Genomic DNA, 25062 nt, shown 5'->3' on the forward strand with positions numbered 1-25062 from the left:
TGAGGACTCGTCTTTAGCAACAATAAACTTGTTGCCAGGCAGATACTACCTAATTAATGGCGAACAACTTGCAGCTGGGAGCAAGAAGGTATCCTCAGGGAGGCTGCTTTTTCTTTAATTAAAAACAAAATTTGTCTTTAAGAAGTGAGCTATTCTGGGCTATTTATGGTAGAAGGCTGTTAACTTTTTCTTAATGGTACGTGTTAAGCCTGAGAAGCGATCAAGGCATGGAGCTCAGTGTGCTGGGAAGTGTAAAGTGGATGCTTATGCTGTGAATCTTTTAGGACACAGCAAATCTAGAAAAAAGCAGGGCCTTGTGAGGCTGAGGCTGCCTCCTGTAGTGTCTTGGTGAAGGTCACAGGAATAGTGCTGGAGATCAACATGGTAGCATCATGCTCAGTAGCATTTATGGTTTGCATTGTAGTTCCATTTATTTTGTTAACAGATCATCATACTTAACATTAACAATAGTACGAGGCTATTGCAGCTGATAACAAGCAGGGAGTATCCTAGTTGTCTCCCTGGGAGCTCCGGTTTTGCTTAGGTTAGGCCGTCAGATGTCATTCCCAGAGTGGTTCCAGCTCTAGGTCTGTGGGAATAATGGAAATAAATGTTAGAAAACCAGAGCTAATGGGCGACAATCATCCTACAGTTCAACAGATGCATATAAGGTCAGGTTATTACGCATAAAGATAAACCTGTCTAGCGTGACCCGTGTATCCACTACAGCCCACCTGATGGGTCCAGAGTCAATGGAAGAAATTCCCAAGGCCTGAATATAAAGCCATCACTGTTATGCTAAGGTACATCATACAGTTTTTTTTTCTTTGAACTAATGGTGTATGTAAGTTTCTGATGTATGAGTATGAATAATCACTGCCAGAGCGAAAAAAACAACCAATGCACATGAGGCCCCTCAGTCATGGGACTGAGATAATAGTTGTTGTTATTTTAGTACCTCACTGAGTGTGCGGTTTTAATCAAATCACCTTCTACTTTGTAATGAAGCAAATGTGTCTCCCCCTTGTTTATTTTCTTTTCCAAGACACTACAGCAGAGTTGTATCATAATTCTGTTTGCACAGTGCGAGAAATTCCATCTTTCATTGACCTCAATGAGTTTATGCCTTGGAGTGAGGATGAGAAAGGAGACACCTCCATGCTTCCCTCATATGTTTCTCTTGTGGTGTCAGCACCTAGTTGTGCTGAGTGTGATTCTAGTAGTATTTTCCCTCTGACTCGATTCCGCAGCATGAGCTAACTCCTTTATCTGTTGGCAACCCAAGGAACACTAATTGTTTCCAAAGCTGAAGGCAAAAGATAACTGGCTTTGTGGGATTTATGAAAAGACAGTAACTCCTTCTCCAATGGGGCATGCAAATGTGGTCACAATCAACTTGGGGGTTAGAAGAAATTGATCAAGGGGCCCAATAACTGTCAAGATGACAAGTCGTTTTATAAAAAGACTTTAGTTAAGAATGAAATAGCATCAAGCTGTTGAGTGGAAGACATGAATTGTGGGTGTACCTAAGGATGGGAACACCTTGAGACAAAGCCTTCGGCTTCTACAAGCTGTTCACATCTCGAGTGGGGTAGGCTTTCAGTGAAAAATACATAGCCAGCCAAAGTTAGTTTAATGGATTTAGGAACTGCTTCACGCTAAATAATGTGCCACTTCTGTCATCAAGAGCATAATTGTTAGAGTAAGAAAAACCATAGAAGAACTTGGATATATTCTACAGCAATTTAAGATATGAAGAAAAGGCTGGTTTGTGGGGAGAGGGGGGAGGGAAGACAAGTGCTCACTACTTAGTTTGGAATCAAAGTCAAGTGCTGGATTCAGAGCAGCTCACAACTGCTGATAATTAAATGAATCCAGGATTGTCCTACAGAGCTACAGAATTCTACCTGGAACCCAAGAATCATAATCTGCTGGCTGTGTTCTAGAAACCTAATAGAACTTTTAGGTTATGGCATCATTATTTCTAGACATCAAGTGCCCCAGTCCCACAACCTTGTGAACAAGGTATAATTTGCTCTTTCAAAGCCACATAACTGCTCCAAATATAACAACCCTTTATAATTGCAGGTTGTGGTTATAATAAACAGGCAGTGGGTAAAATAGAGCTTGAAACCTATGGAAGGAATATGTGAGTGATTTTTAGGGCTTCCTTCTAGCGGATCAAAATGTGTTTGGGTGGCCAAACAATTGGGTGATGCAGAAATTGAAGGACTAATTAAAGGCCATAGAAAAATATTGACTAATGCGAGAGAAATGATAAAATATTTATAGAAGATAATGACTAGAACCAGAAGAATCAGTATATTAGAACCCTTCATTAATCTGTCACTGAAAAAAACAGTTTACCTGTTGATTTAGCTAGCATTAAATATTTCAGAAAGTTGTTAGGTTAAAAAAAAACTATCAAATTAGTGTTACGTCTCCTTAAAATACTCTCTTTTTCAATTTGTGCTCCCAGGGACTGAAAGAATATGAATATACATGAGACACCAAAAAATGCACTGAGTTCCTAGAGAATAACATAATCCGGTGAAGACAAATTCAAAGGCGAAGTTATATGGCTTTCCAAACAACCCGAATTCTTATTAAGGCTAGGGATACCTCAAAGGGTGGGAGGTGAGGTAACTTGTGTATTGGGATTTTAACTCTATATAGATTATATGTGGATTGAGATGAAGGGAGACTGAATTAATTTAAATGAGGGAAAATGATTAGTTTAGCAGCAACAGAGACCAGATACTATTTTTAACTCTAGAATAGTTATACTCAAGTAACTTCACTTTTAATTTTTTAATTGAGGTATAAGTGACATATTAGTTTCAGGTGTGGCCTTTTTCTCCAGAAATAGTTCAGTGAACTTACTTTCCCTTTAAGACACAATATTCATGTGCAAAAGCACAAGAATATATAGGCAGGGAAACTTGTTTTAGTTTAGATTCATATTGCAGACAAAGAATGTTGCCTGCCGTCAGACACTGCAGCTGTCCTGACAGTGTGCCCTGAGGGGAATTCAGGATGGAGAAAAACAGAAAACTTTCCGTGCTCTGGATTCTGGCCCTATGCATATCTAAAGCAATAATTTCAATGACCCCAGATTCTTGCACCTTCCCATATAATAGAAAAGAACTAAAATCATTAACTTGAGATGTCTGTTCTTTGTGATTAGTAATAATCTTTGATGTTCAACTTCATGATTGTTTTTTCAGCAAAAAAAACACCTATATATCCTGGCTCCTCCTTTACCTCCTCAGAGCTATCTGAGAGGCTGTCTCCTGGGCTGTAGTCTTCAGTAAGGTCCCCAAATAAAACATAACTCACAACTTTCAGGTTGTATGTTTTTCTTTAGTCAACAGTTATATCAGTAGTAGAAGCGGCAGCAGTAACAACTTTGCTAGTATTACTGCTACTATTTTCTAGGAATTTTATATGCATAATCATTTCACTTAATCATTACAACAATGCTGAGAAGTAGATATTACAATTTTCTTCTTACAGAAAAGGGAACTGAGCTCTAGGCAGTATAATTTAAGTTTATAAAGATAGACGGAGAGGGGTTTCTAATCCAGATTGGGTGATTCCAAAAATGAGTTTCCTTGATCATCTCCATTGCAGTTCCTCTCAGAATGTTAATTTCCTTTTGCTGTTTCTAATGATTCATATTGTTGATAGTTGGAAGCTTGAATTTCATTAGTCAAAGGCTTTTGCTTTCATATCATTTTAGGAAAAGATACCAGTAAATCGGCAAAGTTAAAATTTTACATCATTGAAAAGCCTGTTTAAGATCTGAGATAAGCCAAAACCACTTTTTTAAATCATTTTTTTAAATTTCAGAAGCAATATATTTTTTTGTTGTTGTTGCGGTACGCGGGCCTCTCACTGTTGTGGCCTCTCCCGTTGCGGAGCACAGGCTCTGGACGCGCAGGCTCAGCGGCCGTGGCTCACGGGCCCAGCCGCTCCGCGGCATGTGGGATCTTCCCGGACCGGGGCACGAACCCATGTCCCCTGCATCGGGAGGCGGTCTCTCAACCACTGCGCCACCAGGGAAGCCCAGAAGCAATATCTTTAAAATGAATACAATTAAATCTAGAGAGAAAATATTTTTGTAGAAATGTGCACAGTTGAGATCACCTTCAGTTTAAAGTATGGAGTTCTATCGAAATTATTTTATACTTTTAATATCTTTATCAGGCATTTCTTAATGGGTGAAAATGTAATATCTGAAAGAAGGAAGTGGTACTATTTCAACAGTGTTGCTTTAATTTGAGGAATGCCGCTTTCCTTCTGAGAATCCTGCCATGTTATCTTTAAGACTTGATGGTCTCTGTCTTTGAACTCAGTTTTTTCTATTGAATGCATTAAAATACCTGAAATGATCTCTATACTGTCATTATCTTAGATGTGAGGTTAAGATGGATATAGTACCAGGCTGAGGATCTGAATTCTAGTCCTAAATTTGTCAGAAGTTGGTCGTATATACTTGCGTAAGCTCCTTGACTTTTCCATATGCTTAATATTCTCATCTCATAAAATAGTCTCATAAAATGACTTTAAATAATTGTTAGAATAATTTGGACAAATAGTCTCCTTCCCATTATGATTTTAAAGATACATTGTACAAAGCTGGGTTCTTTGCTGCCTTTAAAAACTGTACTTACCTAAGACAGTACACATGCATCAGGACTGTAGGGTGTTCATTACAGCATCAATCTGAAATGAAAAAAATTATTTAAATCATGGAGTGTTTTGTTTGTAGACTAGAAGGTCATTTCAAAAGGTATAACAAATTTTTTTGAACCTTGTTTAGAGGAAAGGATTCTTGTCAAAATGCAGTTTTATATTGAACTTTTAATTGACCATCCTTCACATCCTTATTTAGTTTTACTGTGTCCCTGCTCTTGAAGAGTTTACAGTATTCCAGGAAAAAAGACGAGGAAAAAATGACAATAGTTAATAGGCGCTAATTATTGGGTGTGCACTGAATGTTAAAGCATAACAGCTTGGGGGCCAGGGAAGCATTCCCAGAGGAGGTGGTGTCTAAACTGAATCCAGAATCTTGATGAAAGATTGAGCCACGTTATAGGGTGCGAATAGGGCAATCTAGGATGAGTCATTAGGTGCAAAACCTTGAGGTAAGAGCAACTTTAATGTACTTGAAAAATTGCAAGCAGTTCAGGAGAACCAACACAAGAGGAGCAAGAAGTAATGATCAGTTTGGAGAGGAAACCAAGGGTCCAAATTCTTTGATTAAAAAAGAAAATTGGACTTCAATTTAGAAGCAACAGAGAGCAATTAGAATGTATTCACCATTTTGTGCTTTGCAAAGGTTATTTTGACCTCAGTATAGAGATGGAATTGGGTGTGAGGCACTGGAGGAAGACTGGAGATGGGAGACCAAGGGTGTAATCCCGGCAAAGATTGCCTAAGAGTACTGATAATGTAGAAGAAGGTATCTACTGAGAGATACTGAAGAGTTAGAATTGATAGGATTTGGAATTTAGCTGAATGTATATAGAAGTCAAGGATTCCATTTTAGACAATGTGAATGACGATAATATTTATACATTTAGGAAATAAGAGGGGGTTTTAGGGGAAAGACTTTGGGCATGTTGAGTTTGAATTTCTTGTGGGACAAGAGAGCCCCCATGGACAGTTGGATAAAAATGTTCGTGCTGAGGGGAGAGATTCTGGCTAGAGGTAGAGATTTGAAGATTGAAGGCATGTCCATGGATGAGAACACTCAGGGAAAATGTCATGTCATGAAAAGTGAAGAAGATCAAGGAAAAACTCTGGAAAACTTAAAACTTAAGGGATAGGCAGAGAGGAAGACAATACTAAAGAGAGTAAGAAGGGAAGAGTCAGAAGGAAAAAGGTAGAATATGATAATGCAGATGACAATTGTTTCAAGAAGAAAAATAATTGTGGGTATCAAGTGTTTTGCAGAGAAGGCTGGTAAGATAAGGACTGAAAAATGTTTATTAGATTTAGCAAGAAGATTTCAGTGTGACTTTGCCATTAGTGGTATGGTAGCATCAGAAGCCATACTGCAAAGGGTAGAGGAATTAATAAGAGGTGTAAGGAATGAGAGTATATACTGTTCTTTCAAGAATCTTGGCTGTAAGGGAAGGAGAAAAGTAGCTAGGGAGTAGTGTCTAAAGTATCTTAGTTTTTTAAGATCAGGAGATAAGTAACTTTAAATTAGAATCATTAAAAAGGTATTGTTGAAACAAAAGAGTGTAACTAATGAAAGAAGGTTCCAAGGAAGTGGGATGAATGGAATTCAGAATGATACTACTGACCTGGTATCATTTTTGCTATTTTAACAATAATTTTGGATTTTCAGTCAGTAATTAATAGTCTTCCGGTATCAGTAATTTGCCTTTGTCATTATTAGCTAAATTTGGGCTGAATTCTGACAATGACATGGAGTGACAGGTAACAGACTCATTAAATAAACTTACGATTTTCCTTATATAATCTCTGTATATCTCACTCAACCCATGTGTAAAGGGGAATTATAATGTTACCTAACATTTAGAATTGTTTTAGATCATTCTATAAATACATGTAAAGCTATTAATATCCTGCCTAAGAAATAGAAATTGTTTAATAATTGCTAGCTATGATACTGAGGATTATAAAATCTACTTATACTGAGAGATGTAACAATTTTTCCTGAAGTATGGGAGAGAAGAAAAGGGGAGAGAAGGAGGTGAAGGGGATGAGAGAGGAAGAGTCAGTCTCCTCTTTGCCCAGCTTCTCTTGGCTATTTGCATTTGACTGTCTTCGAAATTTTAATGATCAACTCCAGCACATAACAGTGGCTTTCTGCAAACTTTGGGAAATCTGTTGGGACATCTTAGGGATAGCACAGTAATGAGTTTTCAGAAGAATGAACAGGGATGCCTTGCCTGAATGATGGAGAGGAATAAAAATCAAGTCTAATTTTGTAGCGGTAAGTTTTTCTACAGTCAGTGGGCCTCTACAGAATATAAAAATGGACCAGTCCTGAGTGCCATGGTAGAGCCGAAAGAAGATTACACTGATGGTTCTATTTCCTGATCATTTCAAGATCAGGGTGAGGGTAGGTAGGGGTAGATGACCACATAATGAAACACTGATTTAGTATGGTTCAGAGGCCCCTTCTGCCACTCTTCTAGCAACTGTGCCAAGTATATTTAGAACGGCAGACAGAAATGGATCCCTGGATATAAATGACTTGGAGTGAATGTAGTAGATGGGCACTACTTATAAGGAAAAGAAACTGTCAAGCATTTGGATGAGGAGATTAAATGATAAACTTAATGAGAAGTTATAATCCAAATTATAGGGTAAATGGGACAAATATTTACACAAAGCATTGAGAATTAAAGTGAATGCTGTTCTAGCAGATTGAAGTCAGAAAGCAGAGGTGAGCACACCTACCTCACAATGAGATTAACGTAGAAAGACAATCAAAAAGGCTAACAAACGCCAGAGGGTCTAACGTCCGAGGGCTCTAAATAATCAAATGTTCATGAGTATCTCAACTCCATTCCTCTCACTGTTCTTTAGCTATTACGGAAAGTCTGGCTACTCAGCAGCAGCACTGCTATAAATTTACTGGTTATAAAGCAAGAAAAGAGAACACTACCAAACTGCCTTCTCATCATGGTTGTTGAAAATAAAGTTTTAAAACGGCAATGTGTTATAATGAAAAATATAGTGAAAAGCAGATTAAAGAAATGAAAAGCAAGAGGCTTGAAGGAAGCATGTGCTTCGTGCATAAAGCTCAGTTTGTCTCGTATGAGGTCAAAAATGTGTAACTGGATGAACAGATGATGGGACTAGAGATGGGTTACAAAAGCGGTATTTTGACAGAATATAAGAAACGGATTTAGGCTTTTTTTTTCCTTGATGACTGCATGAGACCGTCAGAGCAAATTCTGCTGACAGAAAACACCTTTTAGGTAAGGTGACTTTTTTTTTTCCCCCCTTCTGGAAAAGGCAGCCTAAGCAGCTATTTATATTACCCAAAGCCAGTTGGTAGTCCAGGAAGGAACTGTTCTGTTTAGTTGCCTTATGCTAAATGTTTTAATGCCGATAATGACCAAAATATCCTAATACTCCAAGTCTTTCAGTTTTTGTTTAGAATCTTACTTGTTTTGAATTTTAATGACAGGTGAACATGATATATTTCTCCGCAGAATTTAAAGAACAGGATTTTATTCTATTGTACCCTTTTCGTCTGGAATTCTGACTTTACAAATTATTACAAACAAGGTTGGCAAATAGGTTTGGGATTGGAGTGTATACATGGAAATTGGAGGAGAAATCAGAATCTTCAAGGGTATAGAGAAGAAAGACAAACAATATGATGTAGCTCGATTTGTTAATTTAAGGCTTTGTTTGGCAGTATACGGTGAAAAACAAAACTTCACTAAAACGTTAAGAGAATTGGTACGTATAACCCCAAACTTAAAAGAACAAAAACAAAGGCACAAACAGCTTTTCACAGTCTGACTTTCCAAAAACCACTTCAAATATAAAAGAGCCTCTACTGAGAAGAGAGAAAGACATTTTCTAGTTGGTAGAGAAAGCCAGACTAGACTCAGTAGAAATTATGAGGAGAATATCATGGTTTAGTTTATAGAAAAATGTTCTCATAAATGAAGCCACTGGGCAGTGAAAATAGTCTACCTCTAAGAGAAAATAAATTGACTGTATTTAAATGGAAGCTGAATGACCTGTGGAAGGGATTAACTGAGTAAAAAAGTACACTAAATGAGCTTCAAGGTTTTCTTCTGACACACAAACTTTTGTGATTTTTATTAAGTTTTAGGATATTATCAAATGTGCTCTGATAGAATAGTAATAGAAATAGAATAGAAAAATAGAATAATAAAATGAAACCAGCCTTTGTTGCTTTCATGGTTTAGATGAACAAAAATTCATGTAAGTTCTTGAAAAAGTTCTTTAACTTATAGAAAGGGACTTCTGATTGGCATTAAATCACTGGCCTAAGTAGTATTAACTTTTTTTTTTAATTTATTTTCTTTTTATTTATTTATTTATTTTTTTTTTTTGCGGTACGCGGGCCTCTCGCTGTTGTGGCCTCTCCCGTTGCGGAGCACAGGCTCCGGACGCGCATGCCCAGCGGCCATGGCTCATGGGCCCAGCCTCTCCGCGGCATGTGGGATCTTCCCGGGCCGGGGCACGAACCTGTGTCCCCTGCATCGGCAGGCGGACTCTCAACCACTGCGCCACCAGGGAAGCCCCGTAGTATTAACTTTTACACTATAGTTAAATTACTTTTATGTAAAAGCAAAAATGATGGGTCCAAAATGGATCATAAATGTTTCCTTCCCAATAGACAACAAAACCACAATAGTTAAATCCGGCCAAAAGGGATACAACTTAATATCATGAACTTAAGAAAGAGATGAGCAAAGGAAGATGCTATTTTGGTATAGCATAGAGTTGTTCTTAACCCTGCCTCTGTACTGCAGAAATAGAATGGGTGAGACATCAAAATTCTTGGAATTGTCACTAATACCTCCAAATTAGCTGTAAAGTGAAATGAAGTGCTCTCTTTATCTTTTTTGACTATTCTAATATAGCATTCTGAAATGACTGCTGGAGAATAATGGGTCAAATGGAGGATGTAAACAAACGGATTACTGCATCTGAAAAGGCCAACAAAACATTTCTCCATCAGGCAATCAATAACAAATGAGTAAATCTTACTATATAAGTTCTTAATACTATGCAGTGATTAAGTAGAGGGTTAAATTTTCTTACCTCTGAATTGCAGTAGAGAGGAGGTGAGTTTATAGAACAACACTTGGACGCAAAGTCTGAGCGCTTGTCAACCAGCTCTTCGAGTTCTGTCTCTGTGGCATCAGGCAGTTTTCCTCTTAGCCTCTCTGCCAGTCTGAAAGGCCAATTTTATGTAAAGTTTTACTAGATGTGTTTTATAAACATGTCTAGTGCAAAATGATAGCCACTTCAGATCTTTAGCAACAAAAAAGGAAAATATAGTTGCCCTTCTTAAGAAAAGTTAATATCTGTGGAATGATTTTTAGTGCCTCAATTTGAGATTAGAAAGTGAAACCTGTCTCTTTAGATCATGAAAGTAAACATACAAACTGTTGCTGAATTTGAATTCCCGCCTTTCCCCTTTCATTCGCTCAGTTGCATCAATCAGCATGGATGACTTCCTCCTCTATTCTCCCTGACCTTTCATCTTCTCTCAAGTTCTAGATTTCAAACTCCTCAAAGAATACTTCCCTTACAGGACTTTGTCACCTTCATGTATTCTCCCTCATTTTATGTAATTTTCCCTTCAGTTTGCCTACTTCTCAACTAGCTATACTAGAAAACACAAAAAAGGTTAGAAACTTTGGCTCTTGTTTTTAGCTCTACTATTAACTAACTCTCTGTCTCCCTTTCAAGACGGTGCTAGGATCTGAATTCTCTTGATTCTCTCCCAGTTTGATTGGTCTGTGATCTTGGTAACTCTCTACCCTCATAATGGTTTATGACTCAGCCTGGTTTACGACTTTCTCCAAGAAATACTTGCCAGCCCACTCAGTAGTGGGATTGGGAAGTAGTAGAGACCCAAGTTTATCTGGATTTGGGATTAGTGAAATGGATACAGGGAAAGGACAACAGGGTGAGGGTGACTAGCCTGCTTATAAAAGCGTTATTGAAAAGAGTTGGTTCCAGCTGGGAGGGGAAAGCAAGTCAGACCAGAAGGAACTCTGGTAGGATAGGGAGGAAAAGGGCATGTATGGGATGGTAAATACCTAGACTCAATCGTTTCCATCTTCTCTACTTTCAAAACTCAAAATGTCAATTTGACTGCATTAACATTTTTAATGTATTGAGATTATATAAATTATCACTCAGTTGCCCCGTGTAATCCTGGAGTTCAAAACTGTTGGCAGAGAACTTAATCTTGCATTATCTGTAACATTCTATAATGCCTCCATGATCTATTAATTATGTAATTTTCTGATAACTGGGAAATAACCATTTTGAACTTAAGGATTTCACAGCTTTTTTTCTTTTAGAGCTTTGTTAAGGTAGACTTCATGGGGGTCACTGAAGAAGGTGTCATCCTTTTGGGATTCTTTATAAAGGTCTTTTTGTGGGGTTGTATTTGTGCTTGCTGGATCTGTGTTGTTCAAAATGATTTGAAATGAATCTAAGAAATTAATCAAGTTGAGAATGATATGATCTTCTCAACAGAGATTTTCCAGGAAGCCAGTAAAACTTTTTATTATTATTTTAGTGTTAACACTTATTTATAAAGAAATGCCTTCCTTTTGGGCTTAGCACATCTAAAGTCTTCAACTCTTCTTCAAATAGCAGTACTGGGCTACTATTATTGATAAATTTGGAGGAATCAGCCAGAACAAGTCCCTTACTTTTTCTTGTACTCAGTAAATGTGTTTTCTGAATAATCGGCACACAGTTCTTGTCCCTTTTCAATGAAAGAAGATAGTTCTCTCGTCAATTGAGGACCCTGTAAGAAAACAGTTATTTGTCTTGAAACACTGTCCAGGGAGATGTTAAATCAGAACTCCATGCAATGTATCAAGATGAGTGTTTATTATCTATATCAGATATTGGCTAACATTTTCTACGTAAGACCAGATTGTAAATATTTTAAGCTTTGTAAGTCCTATACAGTCTCTGCTGTACCTAGTCAACTACCACCATGGCAAAACAGCCATAAACAATAAGTAGAGCTATATGCCAATGAAACTTTATGAACACTGATGTTGGAGTCTTATATAATTTTCATGTATAATATTATTATTTTTAGGGCATTTAAAAATGTAAGACCATTCTTAGATCACAGACACCAGGCCAGATTTGCCCTATGAGCTGCAGTTTGCCAACCCTTGATCTATAGCAAAGTTGATAAAGAAAATATAGCACATTGTACCTTAGCATTGAAACAGGCAGTAGAGTCTTCAGAGTGGCAGCATTCATCAAGGCTTTTCAGGGTTGGCTCAAGTATTTTACTGAGGAATACTTCTGGAATATGAGTCTTCCTACTTAGGTCAAACGTATACCTGGCATGAAAGAGAAAGGAGGTAACACTCTTTAACAATGGGTAGATTTGTGTAGGCATGTCATGTTTTGAAATTTGACATCTATTAAGGCAGAATACCTGCCTTCTTAATTAAAAATAAGATTTAATTAAAATTGACTCCAAACCAACAGGTTTGAAGTTAAAATCAATATTCTCATTTGAATGCAAATTATTAATAGTTGCTTTGAAGCTATTGTAACTAGTTAATTTAACTCAAGTAAAATGCTGTATGTACTACATATAAATTTGTTTATATATTTATATATAAACAGATCTACTTCACATGCCTATGGAACTGTCCTTTATGCAACTATAATACAATGAACCCTATATAAAGCATCAAGTGAGTAACTTAGGTAGCTTTTCTGTGAAAGTAGTTTGTGTAAATTCTTCCATTGTCTCATCCCATTGTTTATGCATTTATAAAAACAATGAGGGGCTTCCCTGGTGGCGCAGTGGTTGAGAGTCCGCCTGCCTATGCAGGGGACACGGGTTCGTGCCCCGGTCTGGGAAGATCCCACATGCCGCGGGGCGGCTGGGCCCGTGAGCCATGGCCGCTGAGCCTGCGCGTCCGGAGCCTGTGCTCCGCAACGGGAGAGGCCACAGCAGTGAGAGGCCCGCGTACCGCAAAAAAAAAAACAATGAGTACTTAGACAAATGTAAATTAGTTTCAATCCAAATTCAGTCTAAATCCTGCTCTCTAATACTGGTAATTGATTTTAGGGCCTGTTGACTTAATTAAGAAATATTTTTACACCTCAAGTATGCACGTACTCGTAGTTCATGCAACTCAGTATACGCAGCCAATGGTTTATTTTAGTTCTTAGCTGGAGGAAAACAGATAAAGGCTTACTATTTCTTCCCATTTTAATTTCTTTGTCACTTAATGCTAGTGAATATCAATACTGTCAAATTAGATCAACCCTACTTACTGATCCAGGACTTTGGTGTTTCCTTTATCACACACATCTTTGTTTGTGGGCAACTTGACATCTGGTAGGTCGGGGTTTGGGGCAGCTGGCATGAAGTAAGTGCACACAAAAATGTCCATGGGTGTTCTTTCTTGACAACAGTCCTTAAACTTAGAATTCTTTGTGGATAAGTTGTCACAGATTTTTACTGTGTACTCAGGCAGCTACAAAAGCAATTGTGAGTTTGTGCATTGTTAGTTTCCTAGTTAGTCTAATTAAAAATAAGGAAGGCTTACAAAAGTCAGTGTGAATGCTCTTTCAAGGTACATTGGTAGGACATTTGCGGAGGGCAATTTGTCAACGTGTACTAAGAGCCTTAAAGTATACAATCTGATTTCCACGAATTTACTCTCAGAAAATAATTATGGGTGAAGGGAAGATTTAGCTACAAGACTATTAAGGGCAGCATTGCTTAACATATTAAACTGAAACAACCTAAATCCAATAAAAGGGGACTGGTTAAATAAAAAGATGGCATATCTAGGTAGATTAATGCAGCATATGCAATACATACATAGAGTCCCACTTAGCCATTATAAGTCAGGTTATAGAAAAACATCTATGGACATAGACAGGTATCCTTAATGAAAAAAGGCCAGGTAACAAAGTATCTATCTCTAAAGAGGTCCACAGACACGTAGTGACTTTTATTTAAGTAACAGTTCAAATTTGTATCTACTTGAAAGGATTATATAAATGGAAGGTGAGAAATTTGGATGACTATCAAATTTTAATAGACATAACAAAAACATTAGACACTTTAAATAATGGTTGTAGTGTTGTCTAATAGAACAGATGATGAATGATGAAATAAATAATTTCTATCTGTACTGTGCAATACTGAGCATTTGAAAAGTGGCTAGTGTTACCAAAGTTGAAGTTTAAACTTGTTTAATTTAAACTTAACTATATACGACTAGTAGATCTGCATTGGGCTCTGTAGGTAGAGTAAGGTGTTGGGAATCAGAATCTTGTCCTTGTGTGTGGACTTTGCCACTTGCTAGTTGTATGACTTCAAATTATTAATCCTTGCTAATCTTCTGTTTCCTCATCTGTAAAACTGAGTTAACAATATATTTAAATTTCATAGGATACATATGAGGATTCATTGAGATGATGCATATAAAAAGCAGCTTAGGAGAAAGTCTGCCACTCAGTATGTGGCTCATGATGATGATGATTGTCTTACCTCCTTAGCCATGCAGTCCTCAGAGGCAGACTCACAGCACTTGGAGAGGATTGTGGTAACACCTTCAGCCAGTGGCAAAACATCCTCCAGATTTGCAGTAGGCACTTTTTGGGCAAATTTTATGAGATGGCTAAACAGTTAAAAATGAATTAGTAGTTTACCCATATTCCCAGTTTTTTTTTGGTTTCATTATGAACACAGAGTCGGGAGGAGTAATAGCATAATTTTAATTCCTCAATGGCTGCATAGAGCACAACTGCTATGTGATGGATTCTTTGTGCAGAAGTCACTATTCAGAATTCAGTCATCCCCAATGAATCTTTTCATATTTTCAGTACTGATACAGAGCTTCTCTTCTGGCCAGATCTACGCAGTTGAAGCATGCCTTTAAAATGTTAGATCTAACGTATAGCTGATTCACTTTGTTATACAGCAGAAACTAACACAACATTGTAAAGCAATTATACTCCAATAAAGATGTTAAAAAAAATAGTTGTGATAAAAAAAAGTTAGATCTAAAATGGCAATAAAGAAAGCACTAATGTCTATTCATAAGGCCAGCGTTGTGTTTTTGTGACCCCTCATTGTGTTTAAAAATTTTCATAAGTTCATTTAGAAACTACAGATAAAAGAAATAATGAAGACCTATAGCCCTAGACCACAGAGTTAATAAATGTTGATGTTTTGGTGTATTACCCTGAAGTATTTTATAAGGCTTACAAGGTATTTTATAAGCGATTATGCTCTGCTATACCATTCACCTATTTTCCTTTTTCACTTAATATATCAGGAATAGGTTCTATATCATTCTTTTTAAATTGCGGCAAAAAACATATAAAATTGGCCATCTTAACCATTTTTAAGTGTATAGTTCAGTAATGTTAAGTATATTTACTTTTATATGACAGATCTCTAGAAATTTATCTTGCAAAATTAAAACTCGAAACCCATAAATACTGCCCCCTCCCCACTGATCCACCCTCAGCCTTTGGTAAGCTTCTACATTTTTGCTTTCTTTTTCTATGACTTTTATTACTTTAGATATTCTATATGAGTGAAATCATACAGTATTTGTCCTTTTGTGACTGCTTATTTTGCTTAGCCTAATGTCCTCAATGTTCATCCATGTTGTAGCATGTGACAGGAATTTAAGACTGTATAATATGTAATATAGGTATGTATTGTATGTATGTATCACACATTATCCATTCATCTGTCAGTGGACATTTGGGTTGCTTCTACCTCTTGACTATTGTGAATAATGCTGCAGTTAACATGGGTGTGCAAATATCTCCTTGAGGTTCTGCTTTGAATTTCCCTGGACATATATGCAGAAGTGAGATTGCTGGATCATATGGTGACTCTATTTTTAAATTTTTGAGAAACCTTCATACTATCTTTCACAATGGCTGTACCATTTTGCATTCCCATCAGCAGTGCACAAGGATTCCAATTTCCCCATATCCTTGCCAACACTCATTTTCTGTTCTTTTGGTAGTGGCCATCCTAACAGGTGTGAGATGATATCTCATTGTGGCTTTGATTTGTATTTCTCTTATGATTAGTGATGTTGAATATCTTTCCACTTACATATCTCTTGTTGAATCATCTATTCAATTATTTTTAATCAAGTTATTTTTTGTTGAGCTGTAGAAGTTCCTTACACATTCTAGATATTAAACCCTTATTAGATAGATGACTTGCAAATATTTTCTTCCATCCCATAGATTGCCTTTTCACTTGGTTTTTTCCTTTAAAGTGCAGTAGTTTAAGCTTGATTTAGTCCTGTATATCTATTTTTGCTGTGACCTATGCTTTGTTATTTCCAAGAAATTGCCAAATCCAATGTCCTGAAGTTTATTCCCTGTGTTTTCTTCTAGGAGTTTTATAGATTTAGATCTTTAATCCATTTTGAATTCATTTTAATATATGGTGTAAGGTAAGGGTTCAACTTCATTTTTTTGCAAGTGCAAATCCAATTTTTCCACACCATTTGTCGAAGAGACTTTTTTCTCAATCATGTAGTTTTGGCACCCTTGTGGAAAATCATTTGGCCATATATATTAGGGTTTCTATATGAGCGCTCTATTCTTTTCCACTGGTCTCTCTGCATCTTGTTATGCCCATACCGCAGTGTCTTTATTACTGTTGCTTTGTAATATGTTTTGAAATCAAAGTGTGGGACCTCCAACTTTGTTGTTCTTTTTCCAGATTGTTTTGGCTATAAGGAGTCCCTTGATATTCCATATGAATTTTAGGGTGATTTTTTTTCTGTTTCAGCAAAAAAAAAAAAAAAAAAAACCATTGGGATATTGATAGAGATTACATTGAATCTGTAGATTGCTTTGATAGTATGGATATTTTTACAACATTAATTCTTCCAATCCATAAGCATGAAATGTCTATTTGTAGTTTTGATTTCTTTTAGCAATACTTTGTTTTCATTAAATATTCTTTTAAAATATAATTATAACAAACTGTGTGGCATTCTCTCATAAATGGATATATCATGATTGATTTAAATGTGCTCTATTAGGAAATATCTAAGTTTTTCATATTTAAAAAAAATGTGGCAGCAATGTTTTTAGCTAACTCTTTGTCCACACTCAGTGATAGTTCCTTGGAGTAAATTCCTAGACACTAATGCAAGTATAAATTTATGATTAAGACATATATGTATATTGTTATAGGGGGTTTTATACTATGAATTCCTATGCTCTGCATGCCAAATACTCTAAATGCAAGGAAAACTAAAGGGAAGTTTTAGAGAAGATGCCATTTAGTATTTCAGTAGTTCTAATGGAAGACTATTTTTTAAAGGACTCATGAAAGTAGTTTCTATGCCCTTTGGGGGAACATTAAGATCTGGTCCCAGCATGAATTCTTTCATTACCATTAGAGGAAAACACTTGTGGATCAGAGTAAAAGGAATTAAAGAGACTCTAAATACTGAAGATATAAAGCTGACAAATCTAGATGTCTGAGAAGTTGAGGGAAGTGTAAACGTAGAAACTGTCAAAATTGTGAAATTAACCATACAAAAATCAAAGTGAAGCTTATAAACAAAGTAAGTAATTAGAATAAATTCATGAAGCTTAAGAGATGTACACTATAGAGCACAAAGCTTCATATAACAAGAATTCAGGAAGTTTTTTCCCAAGGAAAACATAGGCAAAGCAAGTAACACGTGATGAATAAAAACGATTGTTTTTGCTCATGTGTTTGTAATACATGCTAATATGAATACTGAGGAGATAATTTCTAGTGGTCTACCAGTCTTCCCATATGAGCATATGGAAAAGGTTGATTAAAATCAAATTATGTTTTAGAAAAGTTTTGTTCCTTATTCATATTTTGTGTGGAGAAAAGAAAAAATAACTGGGCCCTACTTGAGGATTATTGGAGCATAACACTATGGTCTGTATCTTCTATTACAAACATTTTCTGAGAGAATCCTAATATTATGGATCAATAGGGCAGAAACAAACAGCTATACATGCTGATGGTGCTAAATCTTTACCTGAGCCTTGATTTCTCCTTCCCATAAGCAGAGTATTGTGAACAGATTCTATTTGACATTGTGGTGAGAAGTGATAAATGTTTAAGCTGAAGTCTCTAGAAAATAAATGAGAGAATGTCATTAGATGGTCAGGATCCATTGAAAGCAGTGTGCAGGAATGGCCAAAAAGAGACCATTTGGACTCCTTTTGATGACTAGAAAACTGAATTCTGACCAACGGAACTTTTTCCCCAGAGGTGATTGTGTGTTTTTTCCAATTAACAAAATACGAAAGAGACATTTTAAAAACGTTTACGGATTCCAGAATCGGAATCTTTCTAACATTATTTGAAAGGAACGGCATTAATAGAAGCAGAAGAAAAAAGAACATAACTATGTAACAAAATGACACTTACCTCTTTCAAAAAGCATACTGTTGGGTTTGGTGAGGTACAGCACAACCCTACCATGGAGAGAGAACTCTTGGTGTAACTGACTAATAGTGTCAAAGGAGCTTGTCCATAATTAATGGAATATTCATACATAAATCTGTGGGGGGAAAAATAGGATTGGTCAAAACATTTGTGGGAAACAGTCTTTTTCAGAAGTATTTTGATGGAAAAAGGGTGCATGTTAGTTGATAGTTATAATATCTAAAAAGCACTAGGGATTTAGAGAAAGGGTGATAATACTAGTCACTTTTAATCAATATCTTCATTTAAAAAATCGTTTCTAAATTTCCATGTAGATTACTTGGGAGGGGTCATTTGTCCCTTTATTCCTTTAGCATCTGCCATATGCATGGCCTATGGTAGCTGCTTATTAACGTTGGTGGAAAAAATTGAAATGAAGGTAATGGAATTATCTTTCATTATCTGTTTATTCTAGACAATTGCTGTGTATAGGCTTGTTTGTTGAAATTATTTTAATTTTTGTGAGCATAAGCCACTAAGTGTCTAAAGAGACTGAGATCTTAGGCAAAATCCTCCCTGAATTCACAGGGATGGGCAAGCCAACCAACTTTTATGAAATCACGACCTTGATTTCATACTTCTAAAGCCAGTTTGAATGATGTTGCTTTTGACTTCTGTGTGTGTATATATATATTTTTCTATTATCATAATTTTTTTACAACTTTATCATCTTCTGAGAGTAAAGAATCAATATATAATCGGCTCTTCATGAATGTTAAACAAGAAGGTAAAAGTAATAATGTCCACTAATGTGGTACAACAAGTGTCATGTTCACAAGTGTTTCTGGGAATGTACTGTAAGAATGAAAAACTGTTTATTTCTTATGCTCTACTGGAAATTAAATACTTGTGCACAGCAATAAAATTCTATCAGATGGAGTGTGCAAGGATCCCTAACATAAGAGGAATCACAACAGCTGCTGTCAAATATTTGAACGTGTCATGTGGACAGGGGATCCAAGTGAGTCTGCTTCAGATACTAGAACTAGGATGAGAGAGGGTGGACGTTTGGGAAAGTTGACTTCATCTCCATCTGAGAAAGCTATTTGTAATAGGCACTGACAGAGATGGGATGTTGTGGGTGACAGTCAAGTTTTCGTTATTGGTAATTGTCCGGGTTGCGGTATAAGAGGTGTTTATATAGAATAGTGGGTTAGATTAGACATGTATGTTATTTTATGCCCTGAAGTTTTACATATGATGAAAGCAGCTTACTGATCAGCAAACCCCTTGGGATCTTTCCTGAATGCCTCACAGATCTCATCATTTGTTGGCTCTACATAGGTAGGAAATTCTTGTGGCTGGTGCTTCAGGGCAGCCATACAGAGTTTCTTTTCAAGGCCCTCTTTGGTGCAGCACTCGGGAGTTCCTGGGTGCACTGGGAATGGAGAGTCACTTTCACAGGACTTAGCAGACAATGCTGAAGTCTAGAATGAGAAAAGAAAAGTAAACTCACATATGTGCAAGTTTCCAGGCTTATAGTTCTCCATTTAGTATAACATCTTAGTCTTAAATTTTAAAATTCTCCTTAGTAACAAACTGGCCATGACAAGCTGCATTATTCTAGTTACAGGCTAGTACAGGGTCTTATGTTAAGACTCAGAGTAGGACCAAAAGAGAACCTTCATTAACAAGTTAACTGTATATGATTGCAGCTGTTAGAGGTTTGATCCTCTAGTACAGTGTTTATCCACAGGGATATTAACATCTCTAAGGATGAGGGAGGTCATTTGAAAAAGCTCCATTGATTCTGATGTGATCTCCCATCTGTATTCTGTTCTAAATACCCTTAAGAATGGGGACCTCCCTCTTCCCTCCTCTCCTCCCTTTGTTAAATGAACAGGCTCTTAATCCTTGACTGCTTTCGTCTTCAACATTGATTTGCATTCTCCTACTCAATGGTTCTTTAGCCTGCTTTTGCATCAGTGTATAAAAATAAGAAATGCCAAAAAAGAAAAAAAGAAATACCTGGGCTGCATAACACAGAAATTCTGATCAGTAGGTCAAAGATGAGGCCTGAGGGCCTGTTTTTTCCCCAAAGTCCCAAAGTTTATTCTCCTATGCATCATGGGTTGAAGCACTGGTACAACTTAATTTACTGCCTCAACAGTGGTACATAGATACGTGTGGGCGGACTAAGCCCATGGTAAGAGTACCAGCAAAGCAGTTGTAGCAACAAAATGTTCTTTTTGGAAAGAATTTGATACCTGGAATAAAAATGTGGAATAGAAATAGTCCCATGGAAATAGAAATAAGTCCATGGAAAAAATTGGGGATTTACATGGGAAAATGATTTTGACATCTTTACAGTTATTTTATAAGATATCTTTTGAAGATAAAACTTCTAAAGATCTTTCCTATCGATGAAGGAAAGCAAAGCAACATGATGAATCATTTATGTAAACCAAAAGTAAACAGTGAATCTTTTCCCATTTCTTTCCCTGGCAACTTTCCTATTTTTCCTTTTTTATTACCTCCTTTCAAATAAAAAAACAAAGTTTACAAAGAAAGTAACATATTTGTAGAAAAAAAATTGCTTTGTAAAGCAGGAAAATGGTGTTATCCAAAAAATGTCAATGCTATCTCTGTTCTTATGATCTGTCTCTAACAGTCTTGGATGGGTTATGACCAAACATTTCTGGTCGAGGGATGGGTTAGCAAATATGTAAAACAAAATGGAAATAAAAATGTGTTCTGTTTTTTTGATTGTAGTTGGTAGTTTGCTTGTTTATTTTAAGATAGTGCAGAAGGTTGTGTTGAAATGACATATTATTTGTGGAGTTGTTGGTGGGAGAAAACGATAACGTTCTTAGAATGTAGATAAGGTCCAGGTAAAGAAATTAATAGGTAAGAGTCATAGAATATATTCTAATTAGATCTTTGGAGCATTGTGTCTGTTGGCTAACTGTTGAAGTCTTGAGCAGTGAGACATTTGTCTGTAGAGGCCTTTATCAAGATGCAGCTAAATGTCATTTTTATTCTGCCGGATGACAGTATCAGTAAATTGCTAGAAACACCTGTAGTTTCACATTTTTCAGCTGTTGTCTATATTTTGAAAACTGTCATTTCAGCATTTTTAATTTCTGCATGTATATCTAAGGTAGAAAATGCAGAACTGTGTGTGTATATACAGGGCAATTTTTGAACCCCCAAATAACTTGAAACCAACACTAAGTTTTTCCAGGGCACTTGGTACCAGTCTTGGCATGATACAGGTATGGGTATTGGTAGGCTTCTAAGATACACAGAATATATTCGAATTATTTCAAGAGGTCCATGAATTAATAATACACACCCCAGTTTTCTCATTTGAACCTTGTAGGACTAATGGGCAGAATTGGTTCACTATACCAGAATAAATTTGGACTCTAGGATAATAGACTTCGTATCTCCCTCAAACTTGGAGTAGGTGGGTTGCTGTCTAAAATTTCCCCAAGATACGATGTAAAGGCCTGTCTTGACCCCCTTCTATGGGCCAGCATAGACATGGCCAACCACACAATCCTACCCTGTTGTCATAACAGTCAGGGTCGGCCCCCTCAGCACAGCAGGCTTCTGTCAAGGAGACAACTTCATTCACAAGATGACTGATCTGTTCAAAGGTAGCACTGGGAAATTTTCTGCTGTATAGGACCATTGACCTGAGGAGAAATGGAAGTCAATGTATGCAGAATTTTTTAAAGTTTTCACATTTGCACATATTTTAATATGAAATCTATTCAATTTTTTAGTGGAATATTGCACCCATGTTCTTGACTAGTGAAAATATGACATTGGCTTTAAAAATAAGTTTATCTGGAACAAAGACGCATCTTGTAACAGTAGAACTTGGGTTTGGGAGTTCCATCAAACCAGCCTCATGTTCTTTCCTCTCTCAAGCCTCCCCAAATGAACCTTTCCTTTACCTTGCTGCCTTTGTTTGGCAGCGTCATAGCGTGTACTATTTGCCTTTTAATTCACCTTAGAAAACTATGCTTACTTGTTTTCTCAACTCATTAGTATACTTGTAACAAATTCTTAGACCATATTAACAATAGTTCAGCTGGAATCTTTGGATGTCCTCCGTTTGCCTGACATCTCTGCCCACTTTGACCCTGGGGCTCTATCCTCTTAATCTTAATGGAGATCAGTTCAGTCCCTGACACAGAACTGAAAATACCTCACACTTAGCTTCATTCAAGGTCAGGTAACTAGGAGAGTGAGCGAGTACCTCATACTTACAAAGATGTGAAGTCATCTTTTCCCAGGCTGGCGAGTTCCTTGCAGACTTTATCTTTCTCATAATCTCGACCTAGGAACCAGAAATATATATTAAAAAAGTATCTTTTTCCTTTTAAATGAATGTTGCATTAAATGTATATATACAAAGGGATCTTCCACATGACTCATCAATGGTGAAAGTAGCATTTTTCTCAATACCTATATGCAATTACACTTTTTGGTGCCTTTCTGTTTTATCACAATGGATCAAAATTTGATGGCATGCTATAAACTTTAATGAAAATTAAAGAAATAAAATAAGAAAAAGGATTAACTATAGAGGGCAGACAACAGAAGCAAGAAGAACTACAATTCTGCAGCCTGTGGAAGGAAAACCACATTCACAGAAAGATAGACAAAATGAAAGGCAGAAGACTTTGTACCAGATGAAGGAACAAGATAAAACCCCAGAAAAAACAACTAAATGAAGTGGAGATAGGCAACCTTCCAGAAAAAGAATTCAGAATAATGACAGTGAAGATGATCCAGGACCTCGGAAAAAGAATGGAGGCAAAGATTGAGAAGATGCAAGAAATGTTTAACAAAGACCTAGAAGAATTAAGGAACAAACACCTAGAAGAATTAGAGAACAAACAGAGATGAACAATAACTGAAATGAAAAATACACTAGAAGGAATCAATAGCAGAATAACTGAGGCAGAAGAATGGATAAGTGACCTGGAAGATAAAATAGTGGAAATAATTACTGCAGAGCAGAATAAAGAAAAAAGAATGAAAAAAATTGAGGACAGTCTCACAGACCTCTGGGACAACATTAAATGCACCAACATTAACATTATAGGGGTCCCAGAAGGAGAAGAGAGAGAGAAAGGACCCGAGAAAATATCTGAAGAGATTATAGTTGAAAACTTCCCTAACATGGGAAAGGAAATAGCCACCCAAGTCCAGGTAGTGCAGAGAGTCCCAGGCAGGATAAACCCAAGGAGAAACATGCCGAGACACATAGTAATCAAATGAATAAAAATTATTGAAAGCAACAAGGGAAATATGACAACATACAAGGGAACTCCCATAAGGTTAACAGCTGATTTCTCAGCAGAAAATCTACAAGCCAGAAGGGAGTGGCATGGTATGTTTAAAGTGATGAAAGGGAAGAACCTACAACCTTGCTGGATGTAATATCCAGCAAGGATCTCATTCAAATTTGACAGAGAAATCAAAAGTTTTACACACAAGCAAAAGTTAAGAGAATTCAACACCACCAAACCAGCACTACAACGAATGCTAAAGGAACTTCTCTAAGTGGGAAACACAAGAGAAGAAAAGGACCTACAAAAACAAACCCATAACAATTAAGAAAAGGGTAATAGGAACATACATATTGATAATTACCTTAAATGTGAAAGGATTAAATGCTCCAACCAAAAGACACAGGCTTGCTGAATGGATACAAAAACAAGACCCATATAGGTGCTGTCTACAAGAGACCCACTTCAGACCTAGGGACACATACAGACTAAAAGTGAGGGGATGGAAAAAGATATTCCATGCAAGTGGAAATCAAAAGAAACCTGGAGTAGCAATACTCATATCAGATAAAATAGGCTTTAAAATAAAGACTATTACAAGAGACAAGGAAGGACACTACATAATGATCAATGGATCAATCCAAGAAGATATAAGAATTATAAATATATATGCACCCAACATAGGAGCACCTCAATACATAAGGCAACTGCTAACAGCTATAAAAGGAAACTGACAGTAACACAGTATTAGTGGGGGACTTTTAACACCTCACCACAATGGACAAATCATCCAGACAGAAAATTAATAAGGAAACACAAGCTTTAAATGACACAATAGACTGGATAGAGTTAATTGATATTTATAGGACATTCCATCCAAAAACAGATTACAGTTTTCAAGTGCACATGGAACATTCTCCAGGATCACTTCTTGGGTCACAAATCAAGCCTTAGTAAGTTTAAGAAAATTGATATCATATCAAGCATCTTTTCTGACCACAATGCTATGAGATTAGAAATCAACTACAGGGAAAAAAACATAAAAAACACAAATACATGGAGGCTAAACAATACGTTACTAAATAACCAAGAGGTCCCGAAGAAATCAAAGAGGAAATCAAAAAATACCTAGAGACAAAGTACAATGAAAACACAACAATCCAAAACCCTTGGAATGCAGCAAAAGCAGTTCTAAGAGGGAAGTTTATAGCAATACAAGCCTACCTCAAGAAACAAGAAAAATCTCAAACTATCTAACGTTACACCTCAAGGAACTAGAGAAAGAAGAATAAACAAAACCCAAAATTAGCAGAAGGAAAGAAATAAAACATCAGAGCAGAAATAAATGAAATAGAAACAAAGAAAACAGTAGCAAAGATCAATAAAACTAAAAGCTGATCCTTTGAAGGTAAACAAAATTGATAAACCTTTAGCCAGACTCATCTAGGAAAATAGGGAGAAGACTCAAATCAATAACGTTAGAAATGAAAAGGAGAAGTAACAATGGATACCGCAGAAATACAAAGCATCGTAAGAGACTGCTAAATGCAACTCTATGCCAATAAAATGGACAACCTG

At 36.6% G+C, this 25062-nt stretch overlaps 1 protein-coding gene across 1 annotated transcript in view; it reads right to left on the reverse strand.

Moving 5' to 3' along the window:
- Positions 1-405: 405 nt before the first annotated feature.
- Positions 406-25062, reverse strand: part of GC (GC vitamin D binding protein) — a 40252-nt gene continuing 15595 nt past the window's right edge. The window contains exons 2-13 of the mRNA XM_067734707.1: positions 22457-22526; positions 21744-21876; positions 19451-19662; positions 18179-18311; positions 17784-17878; positions 14264-14393; positions 13036-13238; positions 11954-12083; positions 11430-11527; positions 9799-9931; positions 4677-4728; positions 406-589 (exon numbers count right to left, since the gene is read on the reverse strand). Of these exons, the coding sequence (XP_067590808.1) occupies positions 4696-4728; positions 9799-9931; positions 11430-11527; positions 11954-12083; positions 13036-13238; positions 14264-14393; positions 17784-17878; positions 18179-18311; positions 19451-19662; positions 21744-21876; positions 22457-22526 (1370 nt within the window). The 3' untranslated portion in view covers positions 406-589; positions 4677-4695. The remainder of the gene's footprint in view (positions 590-4676; positions 4729-9798; positions 9932-11429; positions 11528-11953; positions 12084-13035; positions 13239-14263; positions 14394-17783; positions 17879-18178; positions 18312-19450; positions 19663-21743; positions 21877-22456; positions 22527-25062) is intronic.

This window comes from Pseudorca crassidens, chromosome 4 (genome assembly GCF_039906515.1).
Source record: "Pseudorca crassidens isolate mPseCra1 chromosome 4, mPseCra1.hap1, whole genome shotgun sequence".
In the NCBI taxonomy this organism is placed as follows: domain Eukaryota; kingdom Metazoa; phylum Chordata; class Mammalia; order Artiodactyla; family Delphinidae; genus Pseudorca; species Pseudorca crassidens.